Source organism: Entelurus aequoreus, linkage group LG06 (assembly GCF_033978785.1).
Source record: "Entelurus aequoreus isolate RoL-2023_Sb linkage group LG06, RoL_Eaeq_v1.1, whole genome shotgun sequence".
NCBI lineage: Eukaryota > Metazoa > Chordata > Actinopteri > Syngnathiformes > Syngnathidae > Entelurus > Entelurus aequoreus.
In genome coordinates, this window is record NC_084736.1 from 23118054 (window position 1) to 23139355 (window position 21302).

The 21302-nt window shown below is 39.0% G+C and overlaps 1 protein-coding gene across 4 annotated transcripts in view; it reads left to right on the forward strand.

The window, feature by feature from the left end:
* Positions 1–319: 319 nt before the first annotated feature.
* LOC133652000 (myosin-11-like) overlaps positions 320–21302 on the forward strand; it is a 44570-nt gene continuing 23587 nt past the window's right edge. For 2 of the 4 annotated variants that reach the window (XM_062050301.1, XM_062050303.1), the window contains exons 1-6: positions 320–372; positions 3825–4110; positions 4175–4345; positions 7302–7479; positions 7667–7694; positions 20291–20390. In XM_062050301.1, coding sequence (XP_061906285.1) covers positions 3946–4110; positions 4175–4345; positions 7302–7479; positions 7667–7694; positions 20291–20390 — 642 coding nt within the window. In that variant the 5' untranslated portion in view covers positions 320–372; positions 3825–3945. The remainder of the gene's footprint in view (positions 373–3824; positions 4111–4174; positions 4346–7301; positions 7480–7666; positions 7695–20290; positions 20391–21302) is intronic. The other 2 variants (XM_062050302.1, XM_062050305.1) reach the window with 1 other exon arrangement.

Below are 21302 nucleotides of genomic sequence, written 5' to 3' on the forward strand. Positions count from 1 at the left end.
AAGGACTTGACACTTTTTAGATAGATTTAAGAGTACATGGTTTCAGGTTGGGTTTTTTCAAATCTTTATCGCAGCAGGAATCGTGGGAATTCATAGGTATAGGTATGGGCTGCTGACCTTCTGGTATCGTGACGACCCAAGTTAAGGCCTTTAGTTTGAAAGTGTCGTTGTTACACTTGCCCTCTTGTTGCCATTGGCTGGAAGGACTTGCTGCTGAATTTGGACCAAATGGGCGGGTCTAGTGTCCTGTCCTGGCCCAGGTGTCATAGTCAGACATCCTCCTCATCCTCTTCAGAGGCTCGACCCGCTGTGGGATCAGCATCTCTTTGGGCTTCATCCTTCTTCCTGCACTGACGAGACACAGCCAGCAACGTGAGTGTGATGATAATCAAACTTTTAAAGCTTCACATTATTTGGGGGGGAAAAATCTGACTTTTGTTCAGTTTCAAGATGAAGTTAGTCACTTTGATTTTTTTAACCAGTTCTAAAAGATTTAGGCATGTGTATTTCCTTATAATGAAACTTAGACTATTCCTCAGAATGTCACTATAATTAATTAGAGATGTAAGACTTTAATTTGTGCGGCCTGTTGCTCTGCAGGTCACGCCCCGGTGCCCTCAGCGACATGTCCCCAGTTTGGTGTAAACACCAAGCTTGGCTGGACACTGAGGTCGCACCTTATAGGGTCGTCCAAGACGGCCGCGAGCTAGCCATACGTGACGCCGCTCTGTGGGCCAGCGTGCTGCCCGGAGCAGAGGGTTAGCCAAAAATGGGCATTCTAGGATGGCAGCTCAGTGTGGTTGTCGGGACCCTTTTTGGGATCGTTTTGATTATTTATCTTTTGAACGGGAGGTCGAAGCGGACGGCGCGTCCGCGTGGCCCCCGTGCAGGGTCAGTGGCGGGGAGGATACGTGAGTAAGTATGTGGAGAGGTGGCGGGACGCGTGTTGATGCTGATGAAAACCAAACATTGGATCCAGTTTGTACAAAGATATTCAAAAATTAAATATAGATACTACTACATTTTTCATCAGGGGTGCCTAAAGTGCGGCCAGGGGGCCATTTGCGGCTCGCAGCGGATTTTTAAACGGCCTGCGGCACATTCTAAAAATACCATAAAAGAAAAAAAAAACATAAAAATTGGAATAAATGGGCAAACAGATGAAATGTAAAGCGAAAAAGCTGCAATGTCGACTGTGATAACACAAAACTGCCATGGATGGCTGTCATTGCTCAAAAAATAATAATGAATCAAAATGAATGTTGTTATGAATTATTGACCTATTCTGGGTACTTCAGTGCTAATACTGCATTTTGAGATATTTTTTGGGGGAAAATATTGTTTATTTTGTGTTTGCCATATAAAAAACTAAAGTTTTCTTTGACAAAAAGGGCATAAAACTAAATAATTTCAAAAAACATAAAAAATAAAACTTATAATCAACGGATAGATCTGATTATGAGCTCGAGATTTAGGTGTCAAAAAATGTTTTTAAATTGTTCATATGACTTATTTTGAACACTTTTATGAGTGGGACCCTTTTGGATCCCCAAGCATTTTAGTGGGATTTTTTTTAACTGTCATTGCTCAAAAAATAATAATGAATCAAAATTAATGTTGTTATGAATTATTGACCTATTCAGTGCTAATACTCCATTTTGAGATTTTTTTGGGGGAAAATATTGTTTATTTTGTGTTTGCCGTATAAAAAACTAAAGTTTTCTTTGACAAAAAGGGCATAAAACTAAATAAATTCAAAAAACATAAAAAATAAAACTTATAATCAACGGATAGATCTGATTATGAGCTTGAGATTTAGGTGTTAAAAACATGTTTTTAAATTGTTCATATGACTTATTTTTAACACTTTTATGAGTGGGACCCTTTTGGATCCCCAAGCATTTTAGTGGGATTTTTTTTTTACTTTCATTGCTCAAAAAATAATAATGAATCAAAATTAATGTTGTTGTGAATTATTGACCTATTCTGGGCTCCAAGTACTTCAGTGCAAATAGTCCATTTTGAGATGTTTTTTGGGGGAAAATGTTGTTTATTTTGTATGTTTGCCATATAAAAAAGTTTTCTTTGACAAAAAGGGAATAAAATAAAATAATTTTAAAAAACATTTTTAAAAAAAACAACAATTTATAATCGACAGATGGATCTGATTATGAGCTAGAGATTTGCATGTTAAAAGTTTTTTTTTTTTTTTTTAATTGAACATATTTTTAACACTTTTATGAGTGGGACCCTTTTGGATCTCCAATAGTTTTAGTGGGATTTTTTTTTTTTACTGTCATTGCTCAAAAAATAATAATGAATTAAAACCAATGTTGGTATGAATTATTGACCCAATTGAGGCTTCAATTACTTTACAACTAATATTTCACTTTGAACATTTGGGGGAAGGGGAATATTGCATATTTTGTGTGTTTGCCATGATAAAAACAGGGGTTTCTTTTAAGAGAAGGGCATAAAAAAAAGTGTTGAAATATATAAAATGATAAGCAAAAGATAGATCTGAAGTTAATCCAGAGACTTAAATGTTGAAAATAAGAATACAAATGTATCACTTAATTTGAACACTTTTATGAGTTGGCCCTTTTGGATCCCCAATAATTTTTGTGGGATTTTTAATTTAAAAAACTGTCAAAAAATAATAATGAATTAAAATCAATGGGATTATGAATTACTGACCTATTCAAGGCTCCAATTACATTACATCAAATAGACTATTTTGAGATAGTTTGGAAATATTGAATAGTTTGTGTGTTTGCCATATGAAAAACTAAAGTTTTCGTAGACAAAAAGTGCATAAAAAATTAAACCATAAAAACATATAAATGAAAATAATTATGAAACGTATAATCGACGGATGGATCGAAAGTTGAGCTAGGGATGTAGGTGTTGAAAGTAAAAAAAAAAAAAAAAAGAAAGTATGAATTATTTTTAACAAACTTGTAAGCTTTTGGATCCCCAAGAATGTAATTTTAATTTTTTTAATTTATTTTTTTAAACTGTCATTGCTCAAAAAATTATTATAAAATCTAAGTCAATGTTGTTATGAATTATTGACCTATTCACTCCAATCAATTTGAAATATTTCGGGGGGTAAATGTTGCTTATTTTGTGCTTTTGCCATTAAAAAAAAAATTATTTGACAAAAATGGCATAAAACAAAAAAAATAAAACATTAGAAAAATAATAAAAACTTACTATCGACAAATAGATCTGATGTCGATCCAGAGATTTAAGTGTTGAATATTGAACATAATAATAAAGTATGATCTATTTTTAACACTTTTATGAGTAGTCCCTTTTGGATCTCCAAAAATTTTAGTGAGATTTTTAATTTAAAAAACTGTCACTGTTTCAAAGAACAATAATGAATTAAAATCAATGTTGTTATGAATTATTGACCTATTTAAGGCTCCAGTTACTTCATAGCAAATATTCAGCTTTGACATTTTTGGGGGGGTAAATATTGCATATTTTGTGGTTTTTCCCCCTCAAAAACCTGGGGTGTCTTTATATTGACTGATACACCTGAACCTGATCTAGAGATGTAAGCGTTCAACAATAAATAAGAAATATATTTAAAAAAGAAAAAAATGTGACTTATTAAAAAAAAAAAAGTATGACATTTTATGAAAATTGAGGGCAACCCTGAAGGTTAAAAAAAATCTATATATTGTATTGGTTTTAAAATGAAAAAATGTCAAAATGGCCTCCGCATGTTTTTAATTTTTCAAATTTAGTCTAAAAATCTTTCTACATTGCCATCCTTGATCGTGTTCTTGCTTCAATTTCTGTTCTGTCAACAGGCTAGAGGTCACCCCGACACTTCTCCACCAACCAGAATCCCACCCGGCGTCCGGCGACCATCTTGACGTCAGCGCATCCAACCTTAGCGAGGAGCTCCACGACGACCCGGACATCTCCAGCATGGCGGACCCCGCGGCGGACGACAGCAAGTTCCTGTTCCTGCAGAACGACTTCCGCAACAGCGGCGTGGCGCAGGCGGACTGGGCGGCCAAGAAAATGGTGTGGGTGCCGTCAGAGAGGGAGGGCTTCGAGGCGGCCAGCATCAAGGAGGAGAAGGGCGATGAGGTAACGGTGATATTTTTTAGACGCACCTGCACAGGTAGAATAATGAAGTCCTGGTGGTGCGCAGGTCCTGGTGGAGCTGTCCAATGGTCGTAAGGCCACAGTGAACAAGGAGGACATCCAGAAGATGAATCCACCCAAGTTCAGCAAGGTGGAGGACATGGCTGCCCTCACCTTCCTGAACGAGGCCTCCGTCCTCCAAAACCTACGCGAGAGATACTTCTCCAGCCTAATCTACGTGAGCATCTTTTCCATTGAAATACTTTTGTATTCAAATAATCAGTCAGTGTTCCTGAGGGATTTAGTTTTTAGTTTTTCCTCTCAATCCTACAAAGTCCGATAAGGCACCAAGAGTCCAATCAAAACCTGATCAAATGAGGTTAAGTCAGGGGTGGCCTTACTTTTTCCACAGAAACATTTGTACATTTTTCCTTTTCATAATTACAATATATAAATTTTTTTTCAACCTTCAGGGCTCCCTTCAAGTTTGGCCCCGGGGACCCAGAAGGGTCTCAGTCATAAAAATGTTAAAAATAGGTTGAATATTTTTCATGGCAAAAATACAAAATATGTAATATTAAAGTTTATTATTTTTAATGTGAAGTAATTGAAGCCTTAAATAGGTCAATAATTCATAACAACATTGATTTTAATTCGTTATAATTTTTCTGAGAAATGACAGGTTTTTTTGTTTAAATCCCACAACAATTATTGGGGATCCAAAAAGGTCCCCACTCATAAAAGTGTTTAAAAAAGTCATATGTAATTAAATATTTTTTTAAATTTTTAAATTTCTAGATCATTTTCAGATCCATCCGTCACTTTTAAGTTTTTTATTATTATGTTTTCCATTTGTTTATTTAACGCCATTTTTGTCATTGAAAAACATTGTTTTTTTATATGGCAAACACACAAAATATGTAATATATTCTCCAAACAATATTTCAAAAAGTAATATTTGATGTGACGTAATTGGAGCCTTAAATAGACATTGATTTTGATTCATTATTATTTTTTAAACAATAACCGTTTCAAAAAAATCTACTAATATTCCCAGGGAATATTGTGATCCTAAAAGTGTTAAAATATTGAACCCTTAAATGGGTCAATAACCCCTAAAATGTGTTTATTTAACGCCATTTTTGTAAAAGAATACCCTGTTTTCTTATTAGATAAGAAATATGCGATATTTCCCCCAAAAAGTGAAATATTTGATGTGAAGTAATTGGAGCCAATACTTCATGACAACATTGATTTGGATGAATTAAAAAAATAAATAAAATCAGCTAATATTCCCAGGGAATGTTGTGATTATAAAAGTGTTATATATGTCATATGTCAGACATTATTATTATTTATTATTTCAACCCTTTTGTCAAAGAAAACTTGGTTTTTATGACAAACAAACAAAATATGCAATATTTTAAAGTGGAATATTTGATGTGAAGTAATTGGAGCCTTGAATAGATCAATAACTGGTAACAACATTGATTTTAATTCCTTATTATTTTTTGAACAATGACCTTTAAAAAAAAATCCGCTAATATTCCCAGGGAATGTTGTGATTATAAAAGTGTTAAAAATATGCCATACATTATTATATTATTTAGATTTCAACCCTTAAACTATATATCAACTTTAGATCCATCCGTGGATTATAAATTTTTGATATTTTTAATGATGTTTTTTTTGTTTGTTTTATGCCCTTTTTGTCAAATAAAACTTTGTTTTTATGACAAAGAAACAAAATATGCAATATGTTCTCCAAAATGATATTTCAAAGTGAAATATTTGATGTGAAGTAATTGGAACCAATAATTCATGACAATGTTGATTTTGAAAATTTGAAAAAAAATCCACTAATATTCCCAGGGAATGTTGTGATTATAAAAGTGTTAAAAATGTGTCATACATTATTATGTATTTTTAATTTCAACGCTTAACTATAGATTAAGTTTTTATATTTTTTATGTTTTTTTTGTTTGTTTTATGCCCTTTTTGTCAAAAAAAAACTTAGTTTTTATTGCAAACAAACAAAATATGCAATATTTTCTCCAAAATGATATTTCAAAGTGGAATATTTGATGTGAAGTAATTGGAACCGCCAATAGGTCAGTAAATTTAAACAACACTGATTTTGATTCATTATTATTTTTTGAGCAATGACAGATTTAAAGAAAAAACATTACAACTTTTTATCGTTACATTTCACCTGTTTGCTGTTTTTTTCCACTTTTTAATGTTTTTTAAATTCATTTATTTTCTTTTAAATAGTATTTTTAGAATGTGGGCTGCACTTTGGGGACCCTTGAATCAAGCAAAATAAAATAAATACTTTTTGATTTCAAGAATCAGCTTGTGTTCCTGTGGGATTAAGTGTTTTCCCCTCAATCCTTCAAAGTCTAGAAAGGCACCAAGAGTCTAATTAAAACCTGATTCTGGGCCATGAAGATCACAAGAGGTTAGGACTTCCCGCTAGACCTTACACCAGGCCTGGGCAATTATTTTGACTCGGGGGGCCTGATTTAGAGAAAAAACTGTGTCTGGGGACAGATATATCTATTTTTAGGAACACTAATACAAAACCTCACAATAATGTCTGATTGAATGTTAAAAACATTATGACTGACCGCCTTAAAAAACGGAACGGAATTTGTATTTTTTTTACTGAATGATACACCCAGAATGTACATGAAAATAAAGAATGTGGGATTTACAATATTAACTATGAACGATAAATTGCTGAATATTGACAACATATGAACGTCACACCTCCTCTCGATCGACATATTTTACAATCAAAAATGCAACAAACGCGAAGGGTAAAAAATAAACCCACCTTACAATCTGATATATATTGGTGCCTCGTCTGAGCTGCTGTGCTTGGATTACCATAGTAACTAATTAGATTACCATGGTAACTAATTAGATTACCATAGTAACTAGTATATCATGCAAAAGCGCAGATTCCAACCATTGAAATACTTTGTATAGTTCAAGACTTACGATAATGTAAAAACATCACTGCACATCATAATGGTAGCTACAGTTTCCATCTTAGAGTTTTAAATAAGTTATTTGGGAATGTCCGGCGGGCCAGATTGAAAAGCTTAACCGTATGTGGCCCCCGGGCCTTAATTTGCCCAGGTCTGCCTTACACAAACACGCCCTGCATCTTGTTGTGTCTTCTCAAGCGTCCTTTGTGTCCTCGCCAGACGTACTCTGGTCTCTTCTGTGTGGTGGTCAACCCCTACAAGATGCTGCCCATCTACTCGGAGAAGATCGTCGAGATGTACAAGGGCAGGAAGCGTCACGAGGTGCCGCCGCACATCTACTCCATCACCGACAACGCCTACAGGAACATGATGCAAGGTAATCTTTCCACCATGACCTTACATGGAGCAGATTGTGGAGATGGAGACCACCTGCTATTTTTAGTTGGCTAATCTCTTCATCAGAGGCCTTTTGCTCTCGTGTCCTCGCTGCTCATCTTTGGTCTGTTCTGCTTGACTTCCACTAATGACCTCCTTTTGCTGCTTCCTTCTCTGTGCCTCCGCAGACCGCGAGGATCAGTCCATTCTCTGCACGTGAGCCCGACCGCACGCCCTCCATATATGGACCAAAGTGTTGGGACACGGCCTTTAATCAATGCACCAACCAGAGCTTTAGTCTCGGAATATTCATTTGTCAGCGTAATAACAACACATTTTGTCCAAACCTCTTTCAGTGAGTGCCACAGAATGACAAATCAAAAGGATGCGGGGGCCATTTTTGGTAGTTTTCACCTTCAAACCTGTACAATATATACAAAACCCAACACCAGTGAAGTTGTGTAAATGGTCAATAAAAACAGAATACAATGATTTGCAAATCCTTTTCAACTTATATTCAATTGACTAGACTGCAAAGACAAGATATTTAATGTTCGAACTGAGAAACGTAATATTTTTTTGGCAAATAATCATTAACTTAGAATTTAATGGCAGCAACACATTGCAAAAAAGTTGGCACAGGGGCATGTTTACCACTGTGTTACATGGCCTTTCCTTTTAACAACACTCAGTAAACGTTTAGGAAGCGAGGAGACCAATTTTTGAAGCTTTTCAGGTGGAATTCTTTCCCATTCTTGCTTGATGTACAGCTTAAGTTGTTCAACAGTCCGGGGGTCTTCGTTGTGGTATTTTAGGCTCCATAATGCGCCACACATTTTCAATGGGAGACAGGTCTGGACTACAGGCAGGCCAGTCTAGTACCCGTACTCTTTCACTAAGAAGTCACGCTGTTGTAACACGTGGCTTGGCATTGTCTTGCTGAAATAAGCAGGGGTGCCCATGATAACGTTGCTTTGAGGGCAACATATGTTGCTCCAAAACCTGTATGTACCTTTCAGCATTAATGGTGCCTTCACAGATGGGTAAGTGACCCATGTCTTGGGCACTAATACACCTCCATACCATCACAGATGCTGGCTTTTGAACTTTGCGCCTATAACAGTCCGGATGGTTCTTTTCCTCTTTGTTCCGGAGGACACGACGTCCACAGTTTCCAAAAACAATTCAAAATGTGGACTTGTCAGACCACAGCACACTCTTCACTTTGCATCAGTCTATTTTAGTCGGCGGTGTTTCTGGGTGTTGTTGATAAATGGCTTTCGCTTTGCATAGTAGAGGTTTAACTTGCACTAACAGATGTAGTGACCAACTGTAGTAACTGACAGTGGTTTTCTGAAGTGTTCCTGAGCCCATGTGGTGATATCCTTTACACACTGATGTCGCTTGTTGATGCAGTACCGCCTGAGGGATCAAAGGTCCGTAATATCATCGCTTACGTGCAGTGATTTCTCCAGATTCTCTGAAACTTTAAATTCCTTGCAATAGCTGGTTGAGAAATGTTGTTCTTAAACTGTTGGACAATTTGCTCAGGCATTTGTTCACTAAGTGGTGACTCTCGCCCCATCCTTGTTTGTGAATGACTGAGCATTTCATGGAAGCTGCTTTTATACCCAATCATAGCACCCACCTGTTCCCAATTAGCCTGTTCGCCTATGGGATGTTCCAAATAAGTGTTGGATGAGCATTCCTCAACTTTTCTCACTCTTTTTTGCCACTTGTGCCAGCTTTTTTTAAACATGTTGCAGGCGTCAAATTCCAAATGAGCTAATATTTGCAAAAAATTAAATTTGAACGTTAAGTATCTTGTCTTTGCAGTCTATTCAATTGAATATAAGTTGAAAAGAATTTGCAAATCATTGTATTCTGTTTTTATTTACCATTTACACAACGCACCAAATTCACTGGTTTTGGGTTTTGTACATTTTTGTATCCCCCAAAAATTAAAAATGCAATTTCGGTAGACATTTTAGGTTAATGCTGAGGGGACAAAGCCGAACTGAAATGCTAACAGTTAGCACACTGGCCAGTTAGCATCAAGTAACAAAAAGAATGAGTAAAAAAAAAAAAAGAAGCTAGCATGCTAACAGTACTGTGCTAACACGCTAACAATAGCCTGCTTGTTTAAACAGCTAAAATGATGCACAAAGCAAACTATAACCTGCTACCCCAAGAATGTACAACAATTCTTCTCAACAAAAGATGAGAAATATAAACTTAGGGAAAAATAACATTGAGAACATAGCATATCAGTATCCATCCATCCATTACAACCGCTTGTCGTCAGCTGCATTCGGTATGTACAATTAAATTATGGAATGGATTATCAAACATTGTGATAGTATGATCAACTTTAAGAAACTTCTAACTCAAAGTGTTTACAAAGAATCCTGATAAACATCTTGAACCGTATTAAAAAAAAACAAGATCATCTTTTTCATCTCATAATGTGAACCATCAATTACTTAACTCTTAATTTATGATAATTTATTTACTATTATTTATGTATTTAATAATTATTTGATGATCCATTTGTCTGTTTCTCACCAAGGACCACCTCAGAAAACACTTGGCTCTCCAAGTACCACCATGATGACCAACATTAATATACAGTAGCGCGGTAAGCCTAAGTATTTGTTAAAAACAAGGTAGAGGTTTAATTTAATAAGTATATTTATTATTTTTTGGCCACTGTAACACTACATACAATGCAATGATACTCCATATACAGTATATTTACAGACTTCTTTGGGGTACCACTATAGAACCCACGTACCTCAGCTTGAGAATCACTGTTCTCAGGGGCGGATTAAGAAATTTTGGCCCCCTGGGCCTGACATGGTCTTGGCCCCTCAACCCCCCGCGCGTGTGGGCGCACACACACGCACGCACTATGCAAGAAATACTGTATACTGTGAACAGACATGCACACTGTACTGTACAGAAGAGTGCACATACTGCACACACACTATTAGGTATACCACACAGACACTGACAAGCACAGGTTTCACACAGACACAGGGGGAGGGGATAAATGGCCTAAAAATAAACATTTTTGAAAATGATTACGCCCACTTCAGTGATGGTGCATTGGGTCATTTGAGAGATATTATGTATTGGAAGTTGGTAGCTATCATGAAATAAACCCCCCAACCCACCCAAAAAACTAAATCGGACATGATTTTTGCCCCCTTTTCCTCCCTTCTATCATTAAAAATAAAATAATATCTTAGGAAAACACATTGGCATAACGGCAGCTGTGCAGCAAATTGAGGCTCAAAGTCTGTATCTATTTGTGGTTAAGCTTGAGGAGAAGGAGAAAGGTAAAATGATAACATGCATCGGAGAGCACCACAAAGAAAGGTGTAGGCCAGTTCATGGTACAAGGGCTGCATGCAGGTCAAGATAGCCCATTTCCAAGAATGCTATAGTGGCTGGACAGGCACTGGACATGTCCTGAACTCAGTGTCAGACGTGGCTGCCGAATACTTGGATGAAGTGAAGCAGCTGACAGATCTCATGCTGCCCCATCTGAAGACTGTCCTGGCCAGGCAGAGGATGGATGAGGAGACCTTCCCAATGGACCCTGTCAGTGAACAGGCTAGTAACATTGATGGCACCCCTGTGCACAACATTGGGATGGAGAGACAATGTGGCAAGGTGGACTACAAACTGAAGAAGTTGGGCACACTGAACGCAGTCAATAGGTCAATAATTTTACAGAAGAGCCAGGAGCTTCAGAGGTTTCAAGGCAGCAGCACAAGCAAAAAGGGAGGTTGAACTCAACTGGAGTAAATTCATGAAGGCAAAATTCGAGAGTAGGGCAGATGAGAAACAAGAGATGGCTCAAAGAAAGGAGAGTAAGAGACTAGACATGCTGGACACACTGAAATCTTTTGATGGCCCCTTCACGATAGTGGGGAAGTTGAAAAGTTCCTTGTGGATGAAAGTCTGCACAAGAATGCAAAGCTGCAGAGAATGAAGCTTGAGGTTCAGTTTGCCAGAGAAAGCACCAAGCTTCTGCCTAAAGTCAATCCTATCTTCACAATCCAGGTGACACTTCCCAGAAATGGCAAAAGTGCAATTCTCCAAGTCATAATGGATACTTAGAATTTTATGGTGGTGGTAAGTATTCATGAAAACAGGTAGCCTAACATTAGTGAATGGGTGAATTCTGGAAATAACCTAAAAATCTTACACAGTGCACCTTTAAGCAAGGGGTTTCTTTCGTGCTTTCAATTTTGCAAAATCATCCACCACATCATTGAAGTCCAACTCTCTTGTCAGCTCACTCTCAATTGCCATTAGAGATAACGCATTTAATCTTTTCTGAGTCATTCTTGTGCGCAGCTCATTTTTTACTCTTGACAAAAGAGAGAATGAGCGTTCTCCCTCACAGTTACTGACCGGTAGAGTGAGAAAAATCTGTAGCGCAATGTATGTATTAGGAAACGTAGGCTGTAGTCCAAAATGTATTATTGTTTTGAGCAGTCCTGAAGGGGTCCTCTCCTCATCAGTGTTGTTGAGCTGTATAAAAGATTTGAACTGTATAAGCTCCTGTCCAAGACTTTCATTGAGGTCAGATGGGTATGATTCAGTGAGAATCTTGGCCTTGTGAAGGACTGAAGCATTGGACTCTGTATCCAAAGAGAAAAGGACACTGAACAAATTGTTCAGATGTTTGTAGGCCTCCAGACGGTGATTAAGGCTTGAACTCAGTTGATCAATAGAGGCAATAAATGTCTCTATTTGAAACAGTTGCCTTCCCTCAAGCACAACATCTGGGGATGCTGATTCATCAGCAAACTTTTTACGTTTCCTCGTCCGTTCAGCCCTGTAAGATGGGGTGCCACCCAACATGTTTAAGGCTTTCTGCTCAAAATGATCAAATAGATCTCTTTGGGAGAGAACAAAGGTGCGCAGAGATTCCAGCAATCTAACTGCTGTACCAAGGTCCATGTCTGCTTTTTGAAGTTGCAGACTTGTGGCCTGAAATCTGGACAGAACAGTGTCCCAAAAGCCTGCCATGAAGGCCATCTCAAGTGAATCCAGCTTCCGCACTAGACTGTCAGCTTCAGTTCGTGTGTCTCGTTTCTCTGTGTCATCAGTGGAAATAACCTGTAGTGCTGCTTTTATTTTACTGTAGTTCTGCCACAGTGCTTTGGTAGATTCTGCACGGCAACTCCAACGCGTGTTGGATAAAGCTTTAAGTGTGAGATCTATGTTGGAATTGCCAAATACCCTGTCCCATCGGTGTGTGGATGCAGTTGTGAAGTTGTAAATAGACTGAATCAAGTCAAAATACTTAGAGACTTCATTTCCACATCTGTCAATGCTGTTGACTCCCACCAAATTCAAAGAGTGAGCTGCACATGGAATATAGTGTATTAATGGGTTGCTTTTCTTTAAGTGAGCCTGCAACCCATTATACCTCCCTGACATGTTGCTGGCATTATCATAAGCCTGCCCCCTGCAATTTGACAGCTCTAACCCTAGATTTTCCAACACAGACATGACACAGTTAGCCAAACTTTCACCTGTATGGCTAGTAATGGGCTCAAAACCCACAAAGCGTTCAACAACACTGCCCTCTTTGCTAACAAAACGGAATATGAATGTCAATTGGTCCACATGAGATAAATCTGGGGTTGAATCCACAATGATAGAGTAGTATTTGCTTGCTTGCAGTTCATCTGCTATAGCCTGTTTGGTTTTTGCACCCATCAATTCAATGAATTCCTCACAAATGGTGGAGGACAGATATGAGGTATTACCTCGACCCATCTGCCCAAACTTTCTGATGTGATCCTTTAGAAAGGGATCAAATTCAGCCAGGACCTCCAGAATACCAAGGTAGTTCCCATTGAGAGGAGACCCTAACGATTCATTTTTACCCCTAAATGCAAGGCCCCTTTCTGCAAGGAATTTAATGACTGCAACAACTCTTTGTAACACCTGCCTCCAATAGCTGCTCTCTGCCTGAAACTGTTTGAACAGGTCTGCATCAACTGTGGCACCTTTGGCGCGGTTCAAGACTGCTTGCATGCAGGTTATGTGCTCAGCACTTCGCTCATGTTCACCAAATCTTTCTGAGTGTTTCCAATCACAATAGCCTGTCACAAAAGAATGCGTTTTTGGGGAAAACAGTTTGCATGCAAAGCAGTAAACATTACCAGTAGAGGGAGAGTACATCAGCCACTCTCTTTGTACTCGTTGTCCATTGGGCAAGTGTGAAGTAAAATGTTCATTGTTTAGGCATCGGGTTTTGCCTCCTAGCCCACTGTTCCTCACAGAAGCTGGATAATGGCTGTGACGGTTGTGAAATGATTTTGCACCTCTTTGAATAAGAACTTCCTTCATTGACTCAGTGAGGGTCTCAGCCCATTTAGCGGGATCACTAGGTAGAGTTGTCACTGTAGATGGTGTTGAAGAAAGATTCAGCTCATTTTCTATGCTGTCCAAAGGTGCAGTGACCTCACATTCATCCGAGCAACTGGCTACTGCTGAATTGGTTGAATCATAAGCATCAGAAGCATTTGGTTCAGTGTCTACACTTGTAGTGGTCTCAGGATCTTGGGAGCTACATGCTAGCTCAGGTGCATTGCTAACCTTAGCTGAATTTGCAGTAGCATTTATAGAATTGCTTTCAGCAGATGTCTTTGTACTGAAGAAGCTGGAGATATTTGGAACACTCTCAAGTAAAACTGATTCCTTTTTTTTCTTTTCTTGCTGAATTTTTTTTCTAGCTCCTCCACTTAAACGTTTATGATCCATATTTCCCTTCTTTCTTTGCACATTGGCTCTTTGCCTATCACAACAGATAAACCAACTATGTGTGTGTGTGTGTGTGTGTGTGTGTGTGTGTGTGTGTGAGTTTGTTTGTGTGTTTATGATCGGTGCTGCTTCCTTCAAGTGTGTGAGGTGATTTAGAAAACTAGCAACCCAGCATCAACACTCCAAAGCAGAGAATAACAGCTTACTAGCATAGACAATTGAGAGCAGAGAATCAACTGATTCGTCTGATAGACAGCAGGAGAGCAGAGTGGTCAGTGATGATCGAATCAAGAAAATGTCTAAATGGCAAGGGAACAGACTGATTTGTACTGAGGAGAAAGAGAGAGAGAGCCAATTACAGTGAAATATATTCCAAAAGAGCCAAGTGACTAGCTGAAGGCAGGGACAAATGCCTTGGAGTGACCAACAAGAGTGCAAAGTACCAAATGGCAAAATGTGGAAAGACCAACAGGCAGATCTGCTTTTACCTCTTATCTTCACAACCAAAAAGTTGCTAAATGATGTTTTCAGTCGCTAGCCAGGTATGGCCAAAAGACGCGAAATCTAGCGGCAAAGTCGGTCAATCACACTGACAGTGAAACAAATATTTTGAAAAGATAATAATTGTACACCTTTGTGCACTTTAGTCTTCTATCTAAATATTTTCACAAAGGACACCAAGGCAGCTTGCTAGCTATGATGGGAGCAACAATGTCTGATAGACAGCAGGAGAGCAGAGTGGTCAGTGATGATCCAATCAAGAAAATGTCTAAATGGCAAGGGAACAGACTGATTTGTACTGAGGAGAAAGAGAGAGCCAAGTACAGTTAAATATATTCCAGAGCCAAGTGACTAACTGAAGGCAAAGACAACAGCCAGATACCTTAGCAGAGACCAACAAGAATTCAAAGTACCTAATAGCAAGATGGCGAGACCAACACAATAAATTGTATTAGGATTTAATTTATTAACGTTAATCTTAACAGCCAAAAAGTTGCTGAATAATGTTTGTAGTCGCTAGCCAGGTATGCCCAAAACAAGAGTCGCTAAACCTAGCAGCAAAGTTGCTTAATTGCAACACACTCTAGGATTCAGGGGAATTAAGGATAATAAAGATATTAATTGTACAACTTTTTGTACTTTTTTTCTAGTTTTTTGAGTCGCCAGCCATGTATGGCCAAAAGTCGCTAATTGAATGCCAACGTTGCTTAATCGCCAACACACTGGGACTCACTGAAGGACTGACTGAATAAAAAAGATAATTAAGATAATTGTGTACTTTTCTCTTCTGATATTTTCTCTAAGGACCCCAAGCTATCTGCAAGCAGCAATAATGTCTGACAGACAGGAGAGCAGAGTGGTCAGTGATGAATGGCAAGGGAACAGGCTGATTTGTACTGAGGAGAAAGAGAGAGAGAGAGCCAATTACAGTGAAATATATTCCAAAAGAGCCAAGTGACTAGCTGAAGGCAGGGACAAATGCCTTGGAGTGACCAAGAAGAGTGCAAAGTACCAAATGGCAAAATGTGGGAAGACCAACAGGAAGATCTGCTTTTACCACTTATCTTCACAACCAAAAAGTCGCTAAATGATGTTTTTAGTCGCTAGCCAGGTATGGCCAAAAGACGCGAAATCTAGCGGCAAAGTCGGTCAATCACACAGTGAAACAAATAATTTTAAAAAGATAGTAATCGTACAATGTCTTGTACTTTTGTCTTCTTTCTTAATATTTCTCAAAGGACACCAAAATGTCGCTATCTGCAGGCAGCTTGCTAGCTATGATGGCAGCAACAATGTACCTTAGAGTGACTGACCAACAAGAGCTCAAAGTACCTAATGGCAAAATGTGGAGAGACAGACACAATAAATTGCATTAAGATGAAGAGAACTGTTGCTATTATTAATCTTAACATCAACCAGAAAGTCGCTAAATGTCACCAGCCAGGTATGGCCAAAAGTCGCTTAATTGGCCACACACAGTAACAGAGAAACTAACAAAAAAAAGATCATAAAGATAATAGTTGTACAACTGTGTGTACTTTTGTCTTCTTTCTAAATATTTTCCCAAAGGACACCAAAATGTTGCTATCTGCAGGCGGGAGCGTGCCTATGTTCCCCGGGTCCTATGTTCCCCGGGTCCTATGTTCCCCGGTTGTTCCTGGGTCTTTGTATGCGACCGGGGAACTTAGGACCCTTTTTCTAAAAAAGGGTCCTATGTTCCCTGCATTGTATCTGGCGAAATTGCGAAATTGTGCCCTGACCAAAACCATCCCTAAACCTAACCTGTCACAGGGCGTTGTGGAGCACTTTTTTTTGGCGAAATTGTGCCCTGACCAAAACTATCCCTAAACCTAACCTGTCACAGGGCGTTGTGGAGCACTTTTTTGGCGAAATTGTGCCCTGACCAAAACCATCCCTAAACCTAACCTGTCACAGGGCGTGCGGCAGCAGATAGAGCAACTCAAACGCGAACTTCCTTCCTTCGACAACTTAAACGCGTCTCTGTCATGCGTGTCTGCGTGCGTCTTACTTAGTCGCGCATTGGAAGCAGCGGGGAACATAGAACCCTTTTCTGGAAAAAGTGTTGTACGTTCCCCGCAGCGGGGAACATAGAACCCTTTTTTTTAAAAAGGGTCCTTAGTTCCCCGGTAGAGGGGAACATAGGACCCGGGTAACATAGGGACGGGGAACATAGGGATGACCCGCTGCAGGCAGCTTGCTAGCTATGATGGCAGCAACGATGTCTGCCAGACAGGAGAGAGTGGTCAGTGACGATCGAATCGAGAAAATGACAAAATGGGTCAAAGACCAAAAAGTTATTAACTGACAGCAGTGACAAATGTCAGACTGTAAACTTTCTCGAAAGAAAAGGACAAAATGGGAAGATGCTGATAATAACAGCAAAATGGAAAATATAAGAATTTCCAAGTAATGCTCAACTCAAGTGTGTGTGTGTGTGTGTGTGCGCGCGTTAAACTTCTTGTTGAATGATTTCAAATTATCTCTGAGTCTGAACTGAGGGAAAGGAAACCAAATTTTGAGCAGTCTCTCACGAGTTCAAAATACCAAATGAGGAGATTCTAAAAGAACAGACCGGTTTATGAAAGACTTGATGGGGGAGGGGCACAGCTAAGAATACTTGAGTGAGATTCTGTGATCCAAATTCGAGATAGAGCTTTTTGATAATGATAATTTGTCAGAGTAAGGTTGTGTAATCAAAATTTGAGAATGAGCTTTGTCAATCAATCAAGAATATTTGCATTAAGTTCTGTGATCAAAATTCAGAAACAACCTTTAATAATTGATAAAGAATATGTGAGTGAGGTTGTGTGATCCATCCAATTTGAGAATTAGCTTTGATAATAATGATTGAGAGCCTCTGGCCCTCTGTGGATCATGGCCGCGGGGCCAATTTTGCCTGGCCCCTTGGGGCCTCTGTGGGTCGTGGCCGCGGGGCCAAGTTGGCCTGGCCCCTTGGGGCCTCTGACCCTCTATGGATCGGGGCCAAGTTGGCCTGACCCCTCGGGGCCTCTGGCCCTCTATGGATCATGGCCGCGGGGCCAAGTTGGCCTGACCCCTTAGGACCTCAGGCCCTCTGTGGGTCGCGGCCGCGGGGCCAAGTTGACCTGGCCCCTTGGGGCCTCTTACCCTCTATGGATCGTGGCCGCGGGGCCAAGTTGACCTGGCCCCTTGGGGCCTCTGGCCTTCTGTGGCTCGCGGCCGCGGGGCCAAGTTGGCCTGGCCCTTTGGGGCCTCTGGCCTTCTGTGGGTCGTGGCCGCGGGGCCAAGTTGGCCTGGCCCCTTGGGGCCTCTGACCGTCTATGGATCGTGGCCGCGGGGCCAAGTTGACCTGGCCCCCTGGGGCCTCTGACCCTCTATGGATCGTGGCCGCGGGGCCAAGTTGGCCTGGCCCCTTGGGGCCTCTGACCGTCTATGGATCATGGCCGCGGGGCCATGTTGGCCTGGCCCCTTGGGGCCTCTGGCCCTCTGTGGGTCGCGGCCGCGGGGCCAAGTTGACCTGGCCCCTTGGGGCCTCTTACCCTCTATGGATCATGGCCGCGGGGCCAAGTTGGCCTGGCCCCTTGGGGCTTAAGATTATTATTTTTGCAAAAGTAGTTTTGCTTGGGTCGCGGCCGCGGGGCCAAGTTGGCCTGGCCCCTTGGGGCCTCTGGCCCCCTGGGCCTGGGCCCGGTAGGCCCGGTCATTAATCCACCTATGACTGTTCTGTTCATTTTTATTTTTATCTTTATTCACTGTTGTGTTATAGAATAAGTAGTGGGACGTGGTAAAAACTGCTATGATATGAAAAGGGGTAAGATTAATTAAGCTCCGCTTCCTTCTACTCCTTTTCAGACAGGTTGTGATGACAAACTGTAAATATGTGATGTATCATGTTGTAAATGTATGCATGTTCAGAATAAACTAACACCAGAACCAGGACCACTCAGTTAGCATTAGTGAAATACAAAAAAATATGACATTGAAGTGTATACAAAAAAAGCTATCATGCTAATGTTACCATGCAAAAATGCTAACACGCGTCAAGTACCAAAATATATTACTCTGAGGTATGTACCTGAACATGTTGTATAAAATGCTAGCATGCTCACATAAGCATGGATCAAGTACCAAAATATGACTAACAATGTTAGCTTAAGAAAAGCTAGCATGCTAACAAGTATCATTCGCCAAGTAACAAAATAGCTCAGGTGTATAACTGCAAAATGAGCAAAAAAATCGAGCATGCTAACAGTACTATGCTAGCATGCTAACAACAGCATGCTTACAGTTAGCTTTAGTGAAATACCAAAACATATGACACTAAGGTATATACCTGCTAAATTTGCTAAGAAAATCTTGCATGTTAATGTTAGCGTGCTAAAACGCTAACTGTAACGTCTGTCAAGTACCAAAATATGCTCCTTTGAGGTGTGTACCTGTAATATTTGTTTAAAATGCTAGCGTGCTCACATAAGCATGCATCAAGTACCAAAATATGACTAAGGTGTATACCTGCGTTAGCTTTTAAAAAAGCTAGCATGCTAACAAGTATCTTTCGCAAAGTAACAAAATAGCTGAGGTGTATAACTGCAAAATGAGCAAAAAAAATCTAGCATGCTAACAGTACTATGCTAGCATGCTAACAGTTAGCATTAGTAAAATACCAAAACATATGACACTGAGGTGTATACCTGCTAAATTTGCTAAGAAAAGCTTTCATGCTAATGTTAGCGTGCTAAAACGCTAACTGTAACATGTGTCAAGTACCAAAATATGCTACTTGGAGGTGTGTACCTGTAATATTTGTTTAAAATGCTAGTATACTAAAATAAGCATGCATCAATAACTAAAATATGACTGAGGTCTATAACCACAAAATTAGCTAAAAAAAAAAGCTAGCATACATACGATAGCATGCTAACAGATATCATTCGTCAAGTAACAAAATATTTGACGCTGAAGTGTATACCTGCAAAATTAGCATGCGAATATTAGAATGCTAACGAATGGGCCACGAACCGTTAAAAAAATTACCTACGGTCCGCAAATGGCCCATGGATATCCCGCTTTAGACTATTTTTTACTTCCAACTTGCCGAAGAACTACCCCACTTTACTAACCAACAACTGGCACAAAACCTAACATCTTGTCCAAGCTCCGCATTCTTGCCACATGTTCACGTCCTGTCAGTGTCCCAATACTTGTGTCCATATAGTGCAAGTGTAAAAATCACATACTATATATATATATATATATATATATATATATATATATATATATATATATATATATATATATATATATATATATATATATATATACATATACATATACATGTATATATATATATATATATATATATATATATATATATATATATATATATATATATATATATATATATATATATATATATATATATATATATATATATATATATATATATATATATACTTATATGTATATATATACATAATGCATCTCTTTAAATGGAAATGTTCATATATTGTGCCAACTAGAGGAGAGTCTGGAGCAGGGAAGACGGAGAACACCAAGAAGGTGATCCAGTACCTGGCCCTCGTCGCCTCCTCGCACAAAGGAAAGAAAGACGCAAATCCCGTGAGTGCCTTAAGAAAAGCTTTCTCAGAAAATAACTTACTCAAAGTATTACAAATACGTCAGTACCTCGGGATACGAGTTCAATTGGTTCTCGTAAAAAACTCTCAAGAGTGTCGCCCATTGAAATGAATTAAAATCACTTTATTCATCACAATTTTAGCACATAACTTGCCTTTTAACAGGAAAAACTAACTTTTTGGTAAGAAATATACAAACAACAATGTAGTACAAACAACTACAGTAGGTCTATGAAGTAATGTAATGTGCAGTATTTACCTTCTATGCTATCTCCTTCCACACACCGTCAGCAGCTTCTCTATAGTCTCTTAGATAAATGTCTGCCATTTATCGACTGGCGTTATCAACTCTACTGTGCAGACGAACAGTGCTACCACCAATGTCCAGAATCCGGCCCGCGGGAATTTCCAAGTTTAAAAAATATATATATATATCCCCGGCTACCGGCCAAATTATTTTAACCCAATGCGGCCCCCGAGTCAAAAAGTTTGGGGACCCCTGCTCTAGAAGTTAATTTGTGTCTTTTTTTGGATGCTGAATTTATGAAACTGAATTTTTTGCGTTTGAAATTTGTGAACTGAATTTTTTTATTAAATGGATAAAAATACATTAACCAAATGTGTGCGTTTGAAAATTTAGTTTGCTAGAATACAGTGTTTTAAAATTGAGTGTACGAAAGTTCAGTGCAGAAATATTTGTTGCTTCAAAACTCAAGACTCACTTCCGGTAAAGCAATCGATCCTGTCTCAGAACCAGCCAATGACGTGCTTCGGTCTTAATTTACCGCAAGTGGGTCTTGAGTTTTGAAGCAACCAACATTTCTGCACTAAATTTTCACACACTGAAATTTTATACACTCGAAAAAATTTTACCCTGAATTTTTACACTGAATTT